This window comes from Erpetoichthys calabaricus, chromosome 11 (genome assembly GCF_900747795.2).
Source record: "Erpetoichthys calabaricus chromosome 11, fErpCal1.3, whole genome shotgun sequence".
Lineage (NCBI taxonomy): Eukaryota > Metazoa > Chordata > Cladistia > Polypteriformes > Polypteridae > Erpetoichthys > Erpetoichthys calabaricus.
This window is the reverse complement of record NC_041404.2, coordinates 13,196,821-13,220,518: the sequence shown is the minus strand read 5'-3', so window position 1 is coordinate 13,220,518 and position 23,698 is coordinate 13,196,821. Positions and strand designations below refer to the sequence as shown.

The 23,698-nt window shown below is 41.0% G+C and overlaps 1 protein-coding gene across 1 annotated transcript in view; it reads left to right on the top strand.

Annotated features, from left to right (window-relative positions):
• Positions 1-2,425: 2,425 nt before the first annotated feature.
• Positions 2,426-23,698, top strand: part of LOC114660186 (actin filament-associated protein 1-like 1) — an 88,018-nt gene continuing 66,745 nt past the window's right edge. Inside the window, exon 1 of the mRNA XM_028812707.2 lies at positions 2,426-2,564. Within this exon, the coding sequence (XP_028668540.1) occupies positions 2,549-2,564 (16 nt within the window). The 5' untranslated portion in view covers positions 2,426-2,548. The remainder of the gene's footprint in view (positions 2,565-23,698) is intronic.

Here is a 23,698-nt window from a genome sequence, read left to right as displayed (position 1 = left end):
TTATATCAGTTCAATGTTACAGGAAGAAAGAACCTAACCTTAGCAGCCTAACCCTGCCTGTAGAGCAGAAATGAATCCTAGACAGGAAGCCTAAAAAATGAGCATCTATGAGTACAATAATGTTTTAGATGTTTGTATATTAAGGAGAAATTGAGTGTGTAGGAAAGAAACTGAGTGCACTCTTCCTTATGTTCAAATAAGCATATCAGTTTGTTTGTGTATCATGTGATACCTCTAGAGAGCACAAATGTGACTAGGTATATATATGTGCCTGTGATATATGTGTGTGTCTGTGAGTCAGACAGAGTGCCGTCGTGTGTCTGAGAACTTGTATTTGTGTGTTTTGAGAAAGGTAAAAGTGACAGTAAGAAGCAATGCAAAGTGACAAGGGTTGAAAAAAGTAGGTTTAAGAAAAAGTGCTTCTGGATGTGTAAACTGTACTATAGACCTTTCTACAAAGCAGAGCCTGGCTGATATTTAAGCCAAGGCAAGTTACAACACTCAAATACGTTTATGAAAGAATTTAATTCAGTTACATGTAATGCTATGTAAATGAATCAAGAAGTACAGACTTAATTCACTGTGGTTACTTTAACCTCCAGCATCTTTAGTTACTCTAACTTCAGTCTAGTAAATTGAGGTAAATATAACTTAACTGAGTTGCTCAGACTGGCTTTGATTGAATAATCTTGAAGCAAAGTTTTATTAAACCACATTACTGTGAATCTGCCCACCCAGCAGCAACATGGTGTGGTATCCTGATGCCTTCATATTTGATTGTTTTTTTTTCTTTGCTTAGACGTTAAGCAAAATTATTTCAAGTGTATTTCCACCAGTTATGAAAAATCTTCAGATATGTTTGTTTTGAGCTGAATGAACTTAAACTCTTAAAAATAAACGTGCCCAAGAGGTTCTTCAGAGTGATGCCATAGGGGAACCATTTTTGGTTCCCAAAAGATGCACCAAGAAAGAACCTTTAGGTTTGTAACAAGCTCTATATAGTAAATAACCAAGAATAGATGTTAACAGATTTGTGAAATACCATCGGATACTTGAATTTAAAAGGAATCTCACGGCATACAATAACACAGACTAAGTTAATGTTTTCTTAATCTGTTAGTGTCCTTCTAGGTCATCTAACATACATTAAAATTTCATTTTTTCTATAGTACTAGGGTGTTGTACCATGTTAGGCATTTTGAAGATAGTGAGAAGTCAAACAAAATTACACCTTTTTTCTACATATTTGGAAATTTTTTAAGCACAAGTAACCAACTTCATATGTAAATAACCCTTCCCGAAGAAAAATGGTGATTTGTCAAGCAATGGCTTTATGACACACACAGGCCAATAAACATTTCTTATATGAATTTCCCCTTGGAATTAATAAAGTATCTATCTATCTATCTATCTATCTATCTATCTATCTATCTATCTATCTATCTATCTATCGAACCATCAAGTGCCATTACAGAACTGTTATTTTTGAGGGTGTAAGACAACTGTGTAATTATGAGATATTCCAAAAATAATTTTTAAAGCTTAAAATCTTGTTCATTTTGCATAAGAAAAACCCATAGTAATAGAGTAATGGTAACATGACCCAAATAACATTTCTGTAAATGGCACTACTATTTAAAGAAATTAAATCAATTTGTGTTTGTTAAATATAAATACTGTATACTTGTCTTGTGACTCTTAAGAAATGTATGTGAAGTATTCACAATGTTTAAACATGTGCATCTGAGTAGTTTTTTTTTCTCAAACAAGAACATTACAATGGCATCCAACAGATCGAATATATTATAATAACATGCCAGATACAACCATTACAATAAAAGCAAAGTACAAAAAAATAAAATTACAAAGAAAACTCAACAGCTTAAAATGACAAAAGATTAGAACATTTTAACGAAGATCATTGCAGTTGTTCACGTTCATTTTTTGCATCTTGTGCACAGGCACGTTAAGTGACTTGCTCAGGGTCACACAGTGACTCAGTGATGGGAACTAAACAGACAATCCAACGATTAAAGCAGTGATACGAATAATAAATCGTACTGTATGCGGATCTGTATAAATGTGTGTATCAGGTGAGACGTAGTCTTTTTGTACGCCTGATGTAGGCTCCTGATCAGAGGAATCGTACGCGAGTTAGATTGCCTGCTAGAGAGCGTATGCACATACGAGTAACTGACTAAGCGTGCTGGAGAGTGTTATGTGTTTCTGCACTGTAAGAGAAACAATGCATGAGCGAATGAAACACCAAAAGACGACGTGAACGCATTGTGAATGCATGCGTGACATGAAAACTTAGTTATAATGTGCAGGTTTTTTGTGCCACTTCTTACACCATAGGTATTGCGGGCTGGACCCTTCTCACTGCTTTTGCTTGTCTTTTTGCTGAGAAAGGGTTATTCCGGCGCTAGGACCCAGCAGCTGACTTCGCCCTGTTCCCCAACGGATCTACACTCGATACTCTGAGGAGCTCGTGGCTGAGAGCTCAGTGAGAGTCGCGGACTCGCCACGCTTAGAACGGGGCAACACCATGGAAAGTGACTCGGGTAGGTATTTTATTTTGTTATACGATACTTTAATTGATGTGTCTACAACTTAAAGATGTCGTTTGAATTGTGTTGTGCTCCGGGAGCGGACGTGGTCCGCTGGGCATTTATTGGCCTCTCATGTTGTATGTGCTTGTTCTTCTTTTGAAAGGCGCTCTATTAACCGAATCGTGTATTCTAACGGGCAGCGCAGGTGAAACTGTCGCATGACAGAGAGAACATGCTCCTCCAACTGCATCTAAAGTGCTGTCATTCAGTTGAGATTTCAGTGCGTTATCGCTCCAGTTACTCGGTGCAAAGGAAAAGCTGATTGTCCGCTTCCCACTGACTTGCACCAGCTGCACACGTCGGAATTTCTAAACTTGTATTTATTCCATACTTATTAGTCGTACAGTGGAATAGGGAGGATAATGCAGAAAGAGGGAGGTTATGTTTTTAGTTATCACTGCCGCCCGACTTTTCTTGGCTGCTCACTCCCACACGTGCCTTATTCTTAATGCCCCTTCCTTTCCCCTTCATTCTGACCATTCCTTGTTCTGTTTTTATATTCTTCATCATACTACCATTTTATACCATAAAATTCCAACTTAATCAACTAACACATTTTCCTGTGTTTTCTGCACCTTCACTCTTTATTGTCCATTCCAATTAAAAGACCCTGAAGGCTATTTGAGATCTTAGATTGCAAGGCTTTGATGTTCTTGCGCGCCCGTTGCCATTTAATCAGAAAGTGTGATGGATGTGCAGCGCTTGGATACTGAGTCATCAGACTCTGGAGAAGTCTAAATTGGCCCTTGGTCAGTGTGGGTGTGTAAGCCCTGCGATTGACTGTATTGCCCATCGAAGGACTGTTTCCAGCCTTGTGCCCATTCACGACATGATAGGCTTCATCTCCTAATCCCCAAAACTGGATTGGGAATGTTATATTTTGTGATTGTTTTTTAATGAATCTGTATATATAATTATAAAATTGTGAGTGAGAAGGATCAGTAAAAAAGACAGACTTTGCAAGGATCTTGCCAAAATACCTGTGGGAATTGCCAAAACATGTGTAGGTATGTGTGATCTTTGCCTGGGAAACAGCTTCAAGTATGTATGGTTTTAGGTATTGTTCCAAAGATGATTGCGGTCACCTGCACAAGATCGTTACTGCAACCTCATTTTAGCTAAAGTTTCCTTAGTTTCAGACTTAATGTTGCTGCAGTAAAATCCCTGCTGTTGTTGATTAGAGAGAAGGGCACAACCCTTAGAGCAGAGCCCTCATTAAGTTCTCCTCATCCACATTTTTGCTCATTACAGGTCAGTCATGAAGATTTATCATATCATGCACAGTTGTGATCAGAGGGCCAGGCCAGTGTGCTACCACTCACTGTTTGATATGTAGGAGAGCACTGTTAAGCTAAACCCTGGACAACTGTATTAACTTGGTTGGCAATGTCAGCTAGTGTTGCATATTCATATAGAGTCAATTAAGCTTCCACTTTTTTCAAATTTTGGTTAGTGCAGCTTTTCCATTTTACTACAGAGCAAAAATGGTTTTAATTTTACTCGCTGTACTCCTAAATGTAAGCCCCTGCATTGTCCACAAACCTGAGCTCAAGCTCAGAAGCAGCTTGCATTTGTGTCATACTTTGACTGTGTTGGTCAGTGGCAGTTCCTTCCTGTGAGGTCACTCCCCTCTTCCAGCACGGCAGGTGAAGGTCGTGTCCGGGTGCCTGTTTATTGCCTAAATATAAGCTTCCCCTCCTGCTCTCATCCTGGAAACAAAGAACCCAGCACCCTCCACCCCCTCACCATCATCCTATAAACAAAAGGATGCATTCTTTATAAAACTTGAAGCTGTGCGCTTGGCCGCTAACTGCACTTTTCATTGTTTTAAAGAGCTGCCAGGGGATGAAGAAAAAGTAGCTGTTAGGTCAGTAGCTAAAGGCCATGTAGTTTATTTGTTTAGGAGAAATTCTAAAAACACCAAGTCACTAATTTGAATCCCACCGCTGACTCACTGTGTGGCTCCAAACAAACCATTTAGCCTGCCTTTGTTTTAGTGCTGTATCTATATAAGTTGTGTTGTACATGTAAAGTGCCTCATAAAAGTGGTCACCATGAAAGAGGCTATTAAGATTGTTATTGATATAAGTTACAGTAAAGAACATACGCCCAGAGCAAGCATGGCTGTAGCTTGCATACTAGGTAGCAAAATGTCAGAGACAGACATGGGCACAACATGGTTTTAGTAAGGCACAGAGCAGACATTGATGAGTCAGTAGTTGGCATGGCACGGTTTATTTTGTTGATATACTATAGGTCTAGTGCAGGTACAGGCCATCTTCAGGTGAACTGAATGAACTGAAAACTTTATAAGAAAGAAAAGTAGTGCAGTTTATATTGTAGGATCTGTATGTGATACAGCCATAATCACATACTGTAACATCCAAATAAGGACAAAGCTTAAAATTATATTCACAGTTTTTAATAGGGCAGCAAAATGCAAAAAAATTGATATAATAAATACAACAGTGAGGCACACAGACCTGGATTCAGTAGAGAAGTCCACAGGCACTTTTATTAATCCTGCCAATGTCCCTCCAGATTACTCATATTCTCAAAGTCGTAGGATACACTATCACCTCTCTTAGCATCCTCCTCAGTATCTTACAGTACCTATCTGTAGCCAGTAATTCACACCATACTCGCTGCCAACCATACCTTGGACTCTCTTGTTCTCCATCCTAGATCTTTCATTCAAGGTGCAGGCATTACAACAAACAGACTTTCTTACTTGCACCGCTAATGTCGTGCTTTACTAGAAGAAGGATTTGCCTCTGGGCTGTCCCCCAAACTCGCCAGCATTGCCCAACTGTTGCCATATGTAACACCACATTCATTTATTTTCTACACTTGTTTAATCCAGCATTAATGTTTCAGGATTGTAACGTATCCTGGCTGCTTCAGTCATGTGGTTGAAATGAAGCCTTGACACAATACAGTTTCAAATATATTCATAATCAATGTCCCTGGACTAAGAATAAGGCTTGTGGTTCTTATCACATTAATTCCATGAAGTATAAGTTAAGCTTAGAAGGAGGGGTTGTGTAATAATAGGGGGGCTGTCAAAACTTTTACTGTGTAGACAAACCAGATAGATAGATAGAACTTTATTTGTCCCAAGGGGGAATTTCACTTTTTATAGCTCAATAAATATAACAACCAACATCAACCCCCTCAAATACACATCATAATAACTAAAAAGAAAGAAAAAATTCTGACTTGGCCAAAGGTAAAAAGAGCAGTCACAGTGAGGTATTATTCAGGCATATTGCTGTTTGTATTCAAGAGTCTCATTAGTGTTTCTTGACACACTTCTGCTGAATAATTTGTTGGCTTGAAATACTCAGTGCTAGTTTGTCACAGAGAGGATGTGCAACATTGTTTATAATGGCACTCAGGTTTGTCTTCATTCTCTCCTACACTGCCACCTCCAGCAGGTTAAGAGTGCATCCCATAACTGAGCTCACCTTTTTACTTAACTTGGTCCTGTCTTGAAATGATTGTACTGGTCTTTCACACCACAGCATATTAAATCACACTGGCCACACTGACCACACATAGTTGTAGGATGTTACTACCTACATTAAAGGGGCACATTTTCCAAATAAAAATCAGCCTGTCATTGATGTGGATCCCCAAGTACTTGTAGGAGTGGATCATCTCCACATCCATCCATCCATTTTCCAACCCGCTGAATCCGAACACATGGTCACGGGGGTCTGCTGAAGCCAATCCCAGCCAACACAGGGCACAAGGCAGGAACCAATCCCGGGCAGGGTGCCAACCCACTGCAGGACACACACAAACACACCAAGCACACACTAGGGCCAATTTAGAATCGCCAATCCACCTAACCAGCATGTCTTTGGACTGTGGGAGGAAACTGGAGCGCCCGGAGGAAACCCACGCAGACATGGGGAGAACATGCAAACTCCACGCAGGGAGGACCTGGGAAGAAATCAAAAAATCCCACTGCTGCCAGCTTTGTCCAGGTGGGAATGACCCTTGAGGAGCAAATACGTAATTGAATCTTCCCCTGAAATTTTTGTCCAATTGACAAACTGCAGTGAGTGCAAGTGGTCTTTCACAAGAGGATTCAAATAGTTCACGACCAGCCTGTCAAAGGTCTTCATCATGTGGGATGTAAGGGCCACTGCTCTCTAATTATAAGATGAAGTGGTGTCTGCTTTCTTTGGAACCAGAACAATACAGAAGGTTTTAGCAAATGATGCCACAACATTGTTCAGTACAGGACTTAAGAACTCGATGACTGACACCATCCAGTTCTGCAGCTTTTCGTATGCATAGCCTTATCAGTTCTCTCATCACTTATAGATAGATAGCCCTTACTGATAGTCAGAGACAGAACTTGTTGAAGCAGTAGGGATGGTTTGGAGGATTGGTCATTGATGGAAGGTGGTAGTGGATAGAGGGAAATCTATTAAAAAAATTGGTTTTAGGTTGTTAGATTTGTCCATATTCCCTTCTAGCAGTCCAGTAACTATGCCCAGTCCATTCCAAACATTTTTCATTTTATTCTAAGCGAATTTGTTTTCTACTTTAGCTCTGTATGCTTTCTTCCCTTCACTCAGCTTTTTCTTCAGCATTCTGTCTCTATGCCATGTAGATCCTCTTTGTCACCAGATTTGAGTACTCTCTTCTTCTCTTTCAGGAGACTTTTTAGCTTCTTGGTAATCCAGGGCTTGTTGTTTAAAAAGGTGGTTGCTCTTTTTAAGGGTACAGTTGTGTCAACACAGAAGTTAATACAGTCTGTGATGTAGTGGCTGAGTCTCTAGATATCATTCACATATAACTCGCACATTATTACTCAGTCAGTCCTTTGGAAGCAGTCATTCAAAACTGTATGTCAAAATGCAGGCTACATTTCCTCCTAGTAACAGGTTGCTGTCTAATAACAGGCTTTTATATGGGAGGGAGCAAGATGGATTAGATTGTGGTCAGATCTACCCAAAACTGTCACAGTTTTACATTTAAAGGCCTCTTTAACATTTGAATAGAGCAGGTCCAGCTTGTTGTTTCCTCATCTGCAACATGACACATGCTGGTGGAAGTTTGTCATTATTTTTCCCAAAGTTACATGAGTCACTACATGCGATAACTGAAGGGTCCGAATGATTTTTCATTAGAATGTTGGTAACAGAGTAAATCATTTCTGCTGTTGAGTCCCCCATTTGCAAGTGGAAGAATATAAACATTAATGAGGATGATTTAACTTATATTCCTGAGACAATAACATGAAAACATCTGTCCAGTATTAAAATTGTGTCATGTATGTCAGGTTTCAGCCATCTCTCCCTAATACACAAAATGCCACAGTACCAGTACTTACCATGACTTGCTATGAGGACAGGCATTCCATCCATCTTATTTGAGTGTGATCGGACATTTCCCATTACAATTGATGGCAGACCAGTTCCGAATCCTTTTTGCCTTGCTTTTATGTTTGCTGCAGCTTTTAACCCTCTACGTTTTTGGATGAACAACTCATACCATTGAGTGAAGAGAAGCTGCTTAGGTGCCCAATGGCGCAGTGCTAGCAGATGATTATGGGAATATTTAAGAACGCCCCACTTTATGTTTCTCAGTGCTCTTGCATTTTCAGATGTTGCAGACGAAAGCTGTCAGATCCTATTAGCTTTCCCAAGTTCAGAGCTTGTCGAAAAGGCATACAGTATGTGATAACAACAGCTGATCATTAGTAAATTTAAAATCCATTTATTTGATTTTCTGTTGTTACTATTTGACATAGGCAGCACGGAAGTGCAGTGGTAGCGCTGCTGCCTCGCAGTAAGGAGACCTGGGTTCGCTTCCCGAGTCCTCCCCGCATGGAGTTTTCATGTTCTCCCCGTGTCTGCGTGGGTTCCCTCCGGGTGCTCCGGTTTCCTCCCAAAGTCCAAAGACATGCAGGTTAGGTGCATTGGCGATCCTAAATTGTCCCTAGTATGTGCTTGGTGTGCGTGTGTCCTGCTCGGGATTTGTTCCTGCCTTGTGCACAGTGCTGGCTGGGATTGGCTCCAGCAGACCCCTTTGACCCTGTGTTAGGTTAGCGTGTTGGATAATGACTGACTGACTATTTGACATAAGGCAGAAGCCAGAACTAGTCCTAAAATTAATTAAAACTAGTAACTTGTAAAATTAGTATAAAACACAAAGAAAAAAAAAAGAATACAGAGCTTCTGTGAAAGGATGTTGCCAGTGCAGCTCTTGGAAGGGACTGGTGCAGGAAGATAATGAGTAGTTGTGGTTCTGAGCTACCTGTAATAATGTTTTACAGAGGTTAATAATTCAAAAAGATGGTTATCCGGGAAAAGAAGGTTTTTGCTTATGTTGCCTGCACATTTCTACAGTGTATTGTAAATTTAGTCCTCCTTTCTTTTTTGCTGTCCAAATAACTTATTGAGGTTTTTGCTTAGAGCACACTGATGCATTGCCAAGCCAAACTATTATGGTGTATCCATGACAGCCTTTGCTGGTAGCCTTATTAAAGGGAACTCATGTTGTTTGTGGCAGATAAAACTTCTCAAGCTGAAAGATAGTCACATCCACAATGTGACCCTTCCCAATTGTGCAAAGAGCCACAAATGATGAGGAAATGATAGAACTTGGGGCTGGTTGAGGTCAGCGGGTGCCGACAAAAACTTATTTCTAGCCTCTGTGTAGCAACTATCGGCTGCTCGGTCCTGGAAGGTGTTTTCGCATTTTGTTCGTCCCACATTTCCTGTAGGAAGTGACAGAAGCACCAGAGAGGTCTGGCAGAGTGTTCAGCTTTGTTCCTTTCCATTGTTCTTTGGGTGATTATGTTTCCTTTCTGAAAATCTCATAGACCAGCAGGAAAAAAAAAATCCAGTTAGTCTGTTGTACAGACACTTGAACAGATTACCTGTTTTGCAGACATCTGCTGGAGGTTTACTGTGTATCACAGAAATCTACAAATTGAGCAGTACTAACCATCAAGGTGTCATGATGGTTTCTAGTGTTCAAAAATGTTTGCAGAATTGGAGGTCTGCATAGAAGACACACATATGGGCACAGAACCTGATAGTGTGTTTACCAGGTACATGTCATGATTCTTTCAAAAAATATCGTCTGCAGTGAACACAAGGATAAGGCCCTTGTTTCCTTTATTTTCCACCCTTGAGAAGCAATCTATTTGTTTGTGGTATTCATTAAAAGCTGGGTAATTCCCAGTCTGTTTCATGATGCTCTTCCAGAAATATTTAAGAGCTTAACCCCCATGCTTTTCAATTGGAAAGTGCCAGGTTGTACCCCTCCAGAGATATATGTGATTTCAGTATCTATGTTTAATTACAAGCAGAGGTCTTCACAATCCCAGAAAATGAGTGCACAGCAATACTGGTCAATGCCACCTTAAAGCAACTACCTACAAGAATTATAAGAGGTCATTGCCCTTATTTAAACAGAAGGCTATTGTGAGGAGTATATCTTGAAAAAGGATATCTGAGATATTGGTGCTAATCCAGGGAGCTAAAAGCTGTTCACAGAAAAACAGTCAAGAGTCATAGTATACAGTACTTTTGAAAAGTCCTTGAAGCTCAGTGCACATGTTTACCAATCTGTGCCAGCAGAAGGATCTGGTTTTGAAGAGATAAATGCATATCATCACCTGGAGAGCAGAGGTAAGAGCTTACAGATGCAAACAGATGTGGTTATCTTATAATAATATGTGCCATTGTGTCTGTCCTGGAGAACTGTTTTATATACCAGAGACATTTCTTTATGGTGTCTTTGAATCACCTGCTACTGAAAATGCTGCCACTGTATCTATTTGTTTTTTGGGCATTGAACTTCAGGCGGGATTGCAGATGACCTGCTGTGTCTCAACGTTCCTGACCCTAGGCTCTGAGCAACCACACTGCAGACTTGAGACAAAGCAGCTTCTCTTCAACACTGCCTTGCACCCTTACACTGGCGGAGCTTCATAGCAAGTCAGTGAAGTCATCTGTGTTGCACTAGCACCCAGCTGAAGTCCCTCATTGTTTGTTCCCACTGAGTCGCTCCTTTCATTAACAGAGCTCAGATGGAAAGCCTTTATCGAGATTTCACTCTTTGGCCTGTTTGTCTGCTGTCTTTTACCATTTTCCTCTTGCTGCCCCGAGGAAAGTGACTGCACATTCCCAGCCACTGTGGCACTATAAATAGTAAAACAAGTCATCCATCCCATGCATGGGGCTAACTGAAACATGGCAAGCTTGCATTTGGTCCGAGTCTTGGAACAGGTGGCTCCTGTATTCCAATATAAACTAAGCTAGTTGTTCATTTGAAGGAGAGCAGTCATCTTTCCAATAAGCAGCTATTCTGCGCATTGGTTTAGATTGCCATGTTCTTGTACTGGATGCATGGTATCCTGCTGAGATGCCCAAGAGAAATTAATAACTCGGCGGCACGGTGGCGCAGTGGGTAGCGCTGCTGTCTCGCAGTTGGGAGACCTGGGGACCCGGGTTCGCTTCCCGGGTCCTCCCTGCGTGGAGTTTGCATGTTCTCCCCGTGTCTGCGTGGGTTTCCTCCGGGCACTCCGGTTTCCTCCCACAGTCCAAAGACATGCAGGTTAGGTGGATTGGCGATTCTAAATTGGCCCTAGTGTGTGCTTGGTGTGTTTGTGTGTGTCCTGCGGTGGGTTGGCACCCTGCCCAGGATTGGTTCCTGCCTTGTGCCCTGTGTTGGCTGGGATTGGCTCCAGCAGACCCCCGTGACCCTGTGTTCGGATTCAGCGGGTTGGAAAATGGATGGATGGATGGAAATTAATAACTCTTACTAAGGCTGAGCCATGTGTACATAGGCATTCTGAGTTATTAGCTTGCACTATTCTTTGACTTCATGAGGGTGTTTTTTTATTCTTTATAATATCTAATCCATTTATAGCATCTCTTTGTTAATGTTTCTCACTTCATGTCTGGGTAGTAACACACCGTCACACCTGCCTAACACGTTTGTGTGTGTTGTTTGCTAGTAGGAGTCAAACCTCTATATGGTACACCTTCCAGCCTAGAATGTTTTACATGCAGTGAAAGGAATCTGAAACACTAATTCGGAGTCTTGGGTTCAAATCCCACACCTGATCTTTGTGTATGTAGAATTTGCATGTTCTCTCTTTGTCAATATGAGTTTATGTCTTGGTGTTCCAGTTTTCTTCCCAACCCAAAGATCCATCCATCCATCCATTTTCCAAACCGCTGAATTCGGAACACAGGGTCACGGGGGTCTGCTGGAGCCAATCCCGGGCAGGGCGCCAACCCACCGCAGGACACACACAAACACACCCACACACCAAGCACACACTAGGGCCAATTTAGAATCGCCAATCCACCTAACCTGCATGTCTTTGGACTGTGGGAGGAAACCGGAGCGCCCGGAGGAAACCAACGCAGACAGGGGGAGAACATGCAAATTCCACGCAGGGAGGACCCGGGAAGCGAACCCAGGTCCCCAGGTCTCCCAACTGTGAGGCAGCAGCGCTACCCACTGCGCCACCGTGCCGCCCCAACCCAAAGATGTGTAAGTTAAATTAATCACTACATTCAAATTTGGGAGAGTGTGTGTGTGTGTGTGTGTGTGTGTGTGTGTGAACAAGCCCTATGACGAATTATGGCCTTTCCAAGACTAATTCCGGCCTTGTGCCCTGAGCTGCTTGGATATACTTTATTCCCCTTGACACTGAATTGAATTACCTTGGTCTGAGAATGCAATGTTATGTTTAGAGATTATATAGCACACATATACCTGAGCGTGTAACCCATGCAATTATAAAACAAAACTATCTGCACATTCACTCATGTACTCTCAGGCACTGATTGCCCATGCTCATGACTAACTTCCAGGGAATACTGCGATTTATTGCGAAGCAATAAAATTCAGCAAATGTGTAACTTCTAAACATGAAAGGCCTTTTTGCTCATGAATTTATATGGTGGACACACAGCTTTAGAGTCTTGAGTGTGCTTTGCCTCTGCCTGTGTGGAGTTTGCACATTTTCTATGTGTCTGTGTGGGTTTTTCTTTGGGTATTGTGGTTTATCTTGCATATTCCAAAAACGTGTTCATCGAGTTGATTGACTACTCTAAACTGACCTGTTGTAAGTATGGGTGTTTGTAAATGGGCACTGCCTTGGACTTTCTCTTTCTCCCCTTCCAGAGCTGGGTTTTACATTTAGCACGGTTCTTCTGGAATAGGCTCAAACACTCCTCCATGACCCAGAAAAAGGTTTAAAAAATACTGATGAGACTAACAGCTATTTTTCAAGTAAAAAGTATTTTATTGTTGTCCCCCCATATAAAGTGAACTATCTTCCATGGGCACAAGTATGTAAGTCATTAATTAGTAATCCGTCTTCTGCTTTCAACCATTTAAGGCAAGCACAGGAGAGGCGTTTTATGTACAGTGAACAAAGATGAATCATGAGCTCTATATCAATAACACAGTGACTTAATAAGAAAACTTAACACGGAACAAAAATAACCATTGTATTATACAAGATCTAAGTGTCTTATCCTGCATCATTAAGCTGAAATAGCACCTACTTCAATAGCATAAATATTATCATATCACATCAGAGCATTTGCATTTTTGCATCAACCGTTACTGAACCCTCTTAAGCTCTAGTACCTCTGACCCTGAAATGATAATGTTGGCAGGATCCAGCCCTGGACAGGGTGCCAGTCCATCTGTGTGCACACTGATGTTCACATGAGCACTCACTCATTTTGGGCTTAGCTTTGAGTGACTAACTGACCTAAGACAATGGCATTGGGAGGCAAGATGTAAACCAGAACAGAAAAAAACGCCCTACAGTCCTGGAGAAAATGTGCAAACTCTGCACAGACAGTGCTCAGGCCTGGATTCAAACCTATGGATAAACTCTATAATTGCAAGACTGCTGAGCTAACCACTGTTCAACTCTGCTATATAATGTTAAAGTCTAAAATTACCACTTTTAATATTTTCATTTTCATTTTTCTGGGTAGCTCCTTTATTGAAGACTGTAAGGTGAAAAGTACTGCTGTTGGGCCAAATGAGTTTGCAGCATGTACCAGGCACAGACCTCAAATACTCAACTATTAAATTGAAACATTTGATTAAATTGCATTATGTGCTGTAAGTGGTTTTGACTTTCTTAGCAACCTCACAATTTCCAAATGATGTGTAATAAAAGATAGTAACATATGATGCTTTTAGAATGACTCAAGACTGAAAAAATTGTAATGTCTTTAGAAGTAATAAATTCATTATCAAAACTTAGACTAAAAAGTGTATCATGAGCTGCAAGCAAAATCTGTGCAGCTTACTTTACACGATAGATAGATAGATAGATAGATAGATAGATAGATAGATAGATAGATAGATACTTTATTAATCCCAATGGGAAATTCACATTCTTCAGCAGCAGCATACTGATACAATAAATAATATTAAATTAAAGAATGATAATAATACAGGTGAAAAAAACAGACAATAACTATGTATAATGTTAAATATTAACGTTTACCCCCCCTGGTGGAATTAAAGAGTCGCATAGTTTGGGGGAGGAACGATCTCCTCAATCTGTCTGTGGAGCAGGACAGTGACAGCAGTCTGTCGCTGAAGCTGCTCTTCTGTCTGGAGATGACATTATTTAGTGGATGCAGTGGATTCTCCATAATTGATAGGAGCCTGCTGAGCGCCCTTCGCTCTGCCACAGATGTTAAACTGTCCAGCTCCATGCCAACAATAGAGCCTGCCTTCCTCACCAGTTTGTCCAGGCATGAGGCGTCTTTCCTCTTAATGCTGCCTCCCCAGCACACCACTGCGTAGAAGAGGGCGCTCGCCACAACTGTTTGATAGAACATCTGCAGCATCTTATTGCAGATGTTGAAGGAAGCCAGCCTTCTAAGGAAGTATAACCGGCTTTGTCCTTTCTTGCACAGCGCATCAGTATTGGCAGTCCAGTCTAATTTATTATCCAGCTGCACTCCCAGATATTTATAGGTCTGCACCATCTGCACACAGTCACCTTTGATGATCACTGGGTCTATGAGGGGTCTGGGCCTCCTAAAATCCACCACCAGCTCCTTGGTTTTGCTGGTGTTCAGGTGTAGGTGGTTTGAGTCGCACCATTTAACAAAGTCATTGATTAGGTCCCTATACTCCTCCTCCAGCCCATTCCTGATACAGCCCACGATAGCAGTGTCATCAGCGAACTTTTGCACATGGCAGGACTCTGAGTTGTATTGGAAGTCCGATGTATATAGGCTGAACAGGACCGGAGAAAGTACAGTCCCCTGTGGCGCTCCTGTGTTGCTGACCACAATGTCAGACATGCAGTTCCCAAGACGCACATACTGAGGTCTGTCTTTAAGATAGTCCACGATCCATGCCACTAGGTATGAATCTAATCCCATCTCTGTCAGCTTGTCCCTAAGGAGCAGAGGTTGGATTGTGTTGAAGGCGCTAGAGAAGTCTAGAAACATAATTCTTACAGCACCACTGCCTCTGTCCAAGTGAGAGAGGGATCGGTGTAGCATATAGATGATGGCATCTTCCGCTCCCACCTTCTCCTGATATGCAAACTGCAGAGGGTCAAGGGCGTGTTGAACCTGTGGCCTAAGGTGGTGAAGCAGCAGCCTCTCCATGGTCTTCATCACATGTGATGTCAGAGCAACAGGCCGAAAGTCATTCAGCTCACTAGGACGTGATACCTTTGGGACTGGGGTGATACAAGATGTTTTCCAAAGCCTCGGGACTCTCCCCTGTTCCAGGCTCAGGTTGAAGATGCGCTGTAGAGGACCCCCCAGCTCCGATGCACAGACCTTCAGCAGTCGTGGCGATAGATAGATAGATAGATAGATAGATAGATAGATAGATAGATAGATAGATAGATAGATAGATAGATAGATAGATAGATAGATAGATACTTTATTAATCCCAGGGGGAAATTCACATATTCCAGCAGCAAAATATTAAATTAAAGAGTAATAAAAAATGCAGATAAAAAAAAACAGACAATAACTTGAATAATGTTCAACGTTTACCCCCTCTGGTGGAATTGAAGAGTCGCATAGTTTGGGGGAGGAATGATCTTCTCAGTCTGTCAGTGGAGCAGGACAGTGACAGCAGTCTGTCACTGAAACTGCTCCTCTGTCTGGAGATGACACTGTTTAATGGATGTAGTGGATTCTCCATAATTGATAGGAGCCTGCTGAGTGCCCGTTGCTCTGCTACGGATGTCACACCGTCCAGCTCTATGCCAACAATAGAGCCTGCCTTCCTCACCAGTTTGTCCAGGCGTGAGGCATCCTTCTTCTTAATGCTGCCTCCCCAGCACACCACTGCGTAGAAGAGGGCACTCGCCACAACCATCTGATAGAACATCTGCAGCATCTTACTGCAGATGTTGAAGGATGCCAGTCTTCTAAGGAAGTACAGGCGGCTCTGTCCTTTCTTGCACAGATAATCAGTATTGGCAGTCCAGTCTAATTTATCATCCAGCTGCACTCCTAGGTATTTATAGGTCTGCGATACTCCATCTGGACCCGCTGCTTTGCTGGCACGAAGTCTCCTCAGCTCTCTGCTCACTTGCGCTGCTGTAATTGTGGGTGGGGATGTCTCTCCTATGTTGGTATCAGCAGAAGGATGTGTAGAGAGTGCAGTACTCCGAGGTGAGAGTGGGTTAGGGTGGTCAAACCTGTTAAAAAAGTTGTTCATTTGGTTTGCTCTCTTCACGTCTCTCTCAATGGTGGTACCCCGCTTCGAGCTGCAGCCAGTGATGATCTTCATCCCATCCCACACTTCCTTCATGCTGTTATTCTGCAACTTCTGCTCCAGCTTTCTTCTGTACTGCTCCTTCGCCACCCTGAGTTGGACTCGGAGTTCCTTCTGCACGCGCTTGAGCTCATGCTGATCACCGTCTTTAAAAGCCCTTTTCTTCTGATTCAAGGGACCGTCTTTAAAAGCCCTTTTCTTCTGATTCAAAAGGCCCTTGATGTCACTTGTAATCCATGACTTGTTGTTAGCATAGCAGCGTACTGTTCTTACTGGAACTACAATGTCCATACAGAAGTTGATGTAGTCAGTAGTGCAGTCAACAACTTCCTCAGTGTTCTCACTATGAGATCCCTGCAGGATATCCCAGTCTGTAGTTCCAAAACATTCTCTCAGAGTATTCTCAGCCTCCGGAGTCCACTTCCTGAATGATCGTGTGGTTACAGGTAGGACTCTAACTTTTGGTTTATAGTGAGGCTGAAGCAGAACCAGGTTATGATCTGCTTTCCCAAGCGCAGGCAGCGGGGTGGCGCTGTATGCGTCTTTAACGTTTGCATACAGTAAATCAATAGTCTTATTTCCCCGGGTGTTACAGTCCACATACTGGGAGAATGCAGGTAATGTTTTGTCCAGCGTCACATGGTTAAAATCTCCAGCGGTTAGCACAAGCGCCTCAGGGTGCTGCGTTTGTAACTTAGCAACAGCGGAATGGATGATGTCACTCGCTGACTCCACGTCTGCCCGAGGAGGAATGTATACAATAACAACAATGACATGTCCAAACTCTCTGGGCAAATAGTAGGGACGTAAACTTACGGCCAACAGTTCGATATCCCTGCAGCAAGTGGAGATTTTGACGTTAACATGTCCAGAGTGACACCACCGTGTATTAACATAGAGAGCGAGTCCTCCTCCTTTGTGCTTACCACAGGTACTTGCATCTCTGTCCGCTCTAACTGTGCTAAACCCGGGTAGCTCCACGTTGGCATCTGGGATGGTGTTATTTAGCCAGGTTTCGCAAAAACACAACAAACTGCATTCTCTGTAGGTCCTTACATACAATACAATACAGTAATAAGAAAGACAATATACAGCTAGACTGAATACTTACTCTATGTATACAGTATCATTAGTCTTGAGTTTGATGGATGTGTTCACTTGCAGAAAAATTCAAATCTAATTCATGACCTTGTGGAGTTAGAGCTTTTTCCAAGACAGGAACACTAACAGAATAACACATGTGCATGCACAAACACACACTAATACCTGTTCATTTTGGAATTGTCAGTCAACCTAACATCTTTGGGATGTGAAATGAAAAACTACTTTGGGGAGCTTTGGGGTTGGAACCTCCACACAAGCAGTTAGTGCACCAGGATTACAACCTGCTCTCCTGAAACTGTGAGGCAGCAACTCTGACCACTGCACCACTGTGCTACCTGATTCCTTTTGGGCATAATGCTTTAATGCTGTTAATTTCCAGCAAAACAAGAACAAATGATTAAAATAGTATGAAGAACTTGAGTGTGTGCTGCTTCTTTTTCATCCAGAATAGTCACTAATGTTTAAGCTTTGATCAGCAGCAACAAACTATTTTTGATCTGGTCTAATGAACTATCTGCACATGTATTGATATGCACATATACATGTATGTATAGAGTCTGATTCACACAATCTGTACCTTTTGTAGTTAAAGAGAGTTTCTTTACCTAAAAAAGTAGCATCCCCATCACTATCCTAGAAGAATTTGACACGGATTATTACAACCAAAAGTGATACAACTTTATCCATGATAAAGTTGATTATCACCTGTAGCAGCAAGTTAGCTGTTTGGGTTAAGTTGAGACTGATGTTTGTGGTTTAGCAAAAAACAACTTTTTATATTTGAAAGTGACACTTTTGGAGAAAATGCATAAATCAAAAATATTTTATTAATATTTAACCACATAAATGTGAATAAAATAACTGTGGTATATTGTGCTTATGTCACACTGCTCTGCTTATATTTTATGCTTTTTCTAAATCCAAACGCACCAATAATTAATGGCTAGTGAGATAAGCCTTAAGTGTTTCTGTCAGCAATGTTTGTGTAGTCCGATGAATTGAGCAAATGACTATGCCAGTTTGTCATTTGTGAATCTTTCAGAACAATAACCTTCCTTCTTAGCCGCCACATAACTTTTTGGTTAAATCTTTTTGGCTTACCATGCTCATTTGCTTTGAAGCCAAAAAATAGTTAAATTGACAGGGCTGATTTCTTTTTCACCAATTCATTCATGTGTGCTTTTGTAGAATGAATGAAGTAGTTCTGTAACTTGTTAAGGTGCATGGCTGTTAACAATGAGGACACCCTGTGTAATGTTGTCTTACTCACTCATCGATAACATTGTCATTTGGTGATGTTTAAGGGGCAATTCATCAACCTAAGAATTGTATACATTGCCCCACCCTAGAGCACACCTTGGTGTTTTTTAAGATTTGTAAAAAAAAAAAAAAATTCTTCAATTAAGAATGTGGTTGCCCTTGGCAAATTAATGTATACCATGATTGTGAAAAAATAAAAAACTTCGGCTTGAAAAATATAGAACTTTTCCTTTAAGGTTAGGGGTCATAAAGGGGAAAGAACCACGACAGAAAACAGTTCAGATCCAAATCCCATACGCCATTAATAGTCAACTGGTACAAAAAGGAGAGACTTGGATGAAGTATATTGGAAGCTGCAGAAGAGCACCTTTTTGTTTGCATGCGATAGTTATTATTGCCTGCTGCCTAGACTTTTCTAGAGGATCCTCTTACTTGTGAAAGAACGCTTTTCAATTTGTAGCAGATCGCCTTGTTGTTCACCCTTGTTGTTTTTACAGTGATGATAACATGTTTGAAAAAGTCCTCTTTAACTTTGCTATGAATTGTCATCTTATGTGGTGTACAACTCAAACTATGTGCAAGATAGATGTGGCTATCCTAGAAGTTTGCATACTGTTTCAACAACAACAGCGGATGTCAGATTAAATTATTGAAAATGAAAAAGTGCAATCAGTGAAATACCATTTGTTTAAGTCTTTATGTATAATTAAGGCACAGATGAAGATCACATGCCATTTTAAGACAGTTTAATACAGAAATACAGATCATTTTGAAAAGAGTTCTCAAACTTTTTCCCACCATTGCAGCATTTCTTGCTTTGATGGTTACATGAAAGATTTAGACTATGCCCTGTTGTAGGGAAAACTCATCGCTACAGCTTCTAGTCTCAAAGCAAATCAAACAAGCCTTACTGCCTTTAAAGTTCATATAGTAACTGTTATATCATATCACCTTAACACAAAGACACTGGGAACTTAAAAAGGGTGATTTGACCACTGCCAGCGGTACTTGTAGCATTTGCTTTCATAATACTTACTAGCTATATTGCTGAGAACCTCTGTGTTAACAAATACACTGCTGATGTCAATAAAACACTATGGTTCTGAAAGTCAGCGTTTAATGAGCATGAACCCTGGGGCCTTGCAAAAGCAACCCTGCTGGAGTTCAAATGGCTGATGGAAATAGGAAGCTACTTCAAAGCAACCAAGAGAGGGCACAGGTGACAAATAAATACTCGTCTGCCTCCTCACAGTGCATCAAGATGTGTTGCTGTGCAGCTTAGGCATCTTTATATAGGTTCTTAGATTTTCTGCCTACATCAATATATTAAAAACTGATTCTGAGAGACATGTTTTTCATCTTCATCTTACCCTCAATATGCAGATTTTAAAGCTGAAATCTTTTGTTCTTAGTAAGTCTATGACCAATGCTTCCTCATCTTGTGCTGTTAAAAAGAAGTGAAATATCGAGAATGTGCAGACATATGCAGCTTAGATGTGGATTCAGGATGAAATAATCCAGACCACTCAGTGTTTACTGCAATGTGGCAACAAGACAGGAAAAAAGTCGGTGTGTACTTTGTAGATACACTCTCGGTGAGGTGTGTAAGGAGACTGGGTAACGAAGCCCACGAAGGGGAGGGAACTTTGTCTCAAAGAGAAAGAGTTTACTCAGGAAAAAAATAATGGGATTTCAGAGATGTGGGAAGGGCACAAGCTGTCAAGGTGGGGAGGATGGAAGTCACAAATGGTATGGGGAGGTATAAAAGTTGTCTAAATCTTCAAAGAGAAAGAACAGGTTCTGAAAAACTGGCAAAGTGATGGGGCCCTAAAATGTAAGGAGAGTCACAGTCTGAATAGCCTCAAATTAGAAAAGAAACAGGAATAGGGTGAGAGCTTCAAACATACAATAATGGGGCTAGACTCAAAAATGTTATAATTTGGACTTGAAAAATAAAGGAACAACTTTTTATGAAATGTGATCTGGAAATGAGAATGAAGCCTAGATACTGTAAGGTGGAGGAGCCTGAAATTATAGAACAGTCTCTCCTACTGGAAGAATGGACCCTCAAAAATACAAACTTACAAATTGGAGGAGTCAAGTCATCAGTTGATAGGATAATGAGAGGGGGAATGAGGCCTCCAAAACATGAGGAATGGAAATGGGCTAAAAAATAGCTGAAGATTTAAGAATGTGCCTTATGGAACCCAAAGAAAACAACTGGAGAATGGTGATTGAAGCCTTGAATATATAATAAGATGTAGGCTCAAAAAAGTGGTATATGTCGTTTATGTGTAGAAATTGCTTACTAAAAACTGTGAAGGGGAAAGTGGAATGAAAATCCTAAACTGAAAAAGGAGATGGGCCAGAAACATTACAATGAACCATTATTGTAGAGGACACAAACTTGTATATACCAATTGTGAGTAGAGATAAGACATCATAGAGGAAAGTACAGTATATCTTAGCCTAAGAAATGGCAGATGATAGAACATTACTGAGGATGGTCTTAAAAAGAGAAGTTGTACTGCAAAATGTTAAAGAGCTCTATGACTCTTGGGAGGAAGATTGTGGCCTCAAAAGTACAAGGAAAGTAAAGAGTGAGATACCGAGGGGGAAAAAGGTTGCAGAGTATGTCCTTAGGAATTGTGATCATTTATGAGAAAATGCAAGATATTTTGTGGATGCAATTCAGCCTTTTGTTGGGCTCTAAAAAACATGAAGCCAAACAAATAACAGTGCCTAAATCTTTAAGTTTCGTTTGTGAGGGGTGGACTTCCACTGAAAAAGAGAAGAGAGTGGGACATCAGAAAAAAGTAGGGTCCAATGCACCTTTAGAGTCTGCAAAGGTAATGGGGCATTGAGATTATATGGAAGGAAACAGGTTCCCAGGAACCTTCATTATCATAGACAGGGGCTTCTGAATTTAAAGTGAAAATTACAAGAATCGAGATGAAGTTAGGAAGAGGGTAGATACTTAAAATTAAGAAGGGAGTGTGGCTGTAGTCCAATAATAAGGAAAAAAGTATGGATGTGACCTCAGAATTATAAGGGGGAAGTGTAAGCTTAGAATCGGGTGGACTTATATTGCCCATTGGCACAAATTTGAAAATATAGAATGGGCAATAATAGCTCCAGTGCTTACAACTGTTGTTTGTTTGTTTGCATGCCATGATGTTGTCTTACAATTCTGTTTTCCCTGAGAATCTAAAACACAATTGCTGTTCAAAATTAAAAGCTGTGTGAGAGAACTCCTCCCCACTGAGGGAAGTGTGATTTAAGCATACCATATTTGATCTTTTATCAGAGAGAGAGAAGTTTTCTGTGGGTACAACTCAGTCCTGTGCTGTTATGTGAGTGAGTGAAGAGAAAATACAGCTCTGAACACACAATCAGCTCTTTGTTTGCCTGATTCTCCAGGCGTTTCTTCTCATTATTATTAATATTGTTCTTGGCTCTATGTCTCAGCTTGTTGAGCATATCTTTCAGGCTGTCGTGTTTCTAAAAGGAAGACAGTAACTTGAAGACAATCAAGGCCACACAATCCCACCTACAGTAATCATGGTTAGGAAACTCCAGGGTTCACAGGTGACTGATTATTGATTTAATAAGAAGACAGCATGAAGTGGAGGAGCGGCCTCTCAGAAGGTAGCAGCCCCCTTTTGAAGGGGTCTGAACCTCTGCCAGCTTTTTTGACAAGGAGGGAGTGTAAGGGTGCAGCACTCATTTTTCCGTCCTACTAATGAAACCAGAAGAGCGCCTGACCACATGAAATTGGTGATGTCTCTCATCCGGGGGAGCTAAACAAAGTATAAATTAAAGAGGTGATGAATGATTGTTTTGTTGTCATATATTGCTTTGTTCTTAATTTAGTACTTTGCCCTGACATGCCAAGTTTAAGGGTAAGGCGCCCCTGCAGAGACTCTGTCCAGCCAAGCATATTAACCATTCTTTCTTCATCTCCAGACACGGCACCGTTGGCGCACAGAGATTAGATGCTAGACAGATAGACAACCGTCAGTGCCATGCCTTTACGTGAGAACACAAGATAAGTCAGCAACAGTCTGTTATCTAAACATAGATGGCACTCAACAGACAGATCTCTCTATTTGTGTAATTCCATGTTCTTGTATTATAGGCAGGTTTGCATCTCATTTTCAGTTTGCACGGCAACCTGCTTGTCCATGTGGAATAGTTAACTGCATGTGATATTAGGGTCTGAATGGACTGAAACCAAAGGGTGGCACTTTCTTTTCAACTAATATCTAATTTTCTACAGTGCAATCTACTATATTTTTCATGACCTCAGCTCTTTCAGCTCTTTTTTTCTCCACATGCTCAACTCATTTCAGATCATCTTTTCACACATTTATCAGCAAGGACCAAACACTTTAACTAGACAAGCTGCTGCAAGTTTATTAAAAAGTGCCAGCAGTAAAATTTAGAATTAAAATCGTACCCAGAGTCTTTTTTCCAGTTCTTCAGCACATACCATACCACCAAGCATTGAGTCTGAGGATGGGCTTTTACCCTGGCAGTATGTTGGTAAAGAGCAGGGCATCTGCTAAATCCATACAGTGTTTTTAATGGAAAAAATCATGACTGAAATTTTAAAGGAAGAAAGGTCGAATTTGATCATTATTTTTGGAAGTCAGTTTATTTGTTCTGTCCATAGGCGATACATTGATAAATTGAAAGGAAAGAGGGTCAAGCTACAGTGTTTTATGGCACAACTGGAAATGCTGCGTTGCAAGTAAAAACACAATGTGTTAACTGTGGATACAATGTGCAGGCTGTGTGTGAGGACTTAGCAGGGTTTGGCGAACAAGGACTGCATATAACCAGTTCTTTTCAGAAAGCATGAACTGCCTTGGCAGTGACTACAAATGTAAAACATCACAAAAAACACAAACATGGAACTTTTTTTATTATGAGTTTAAAATAGATGC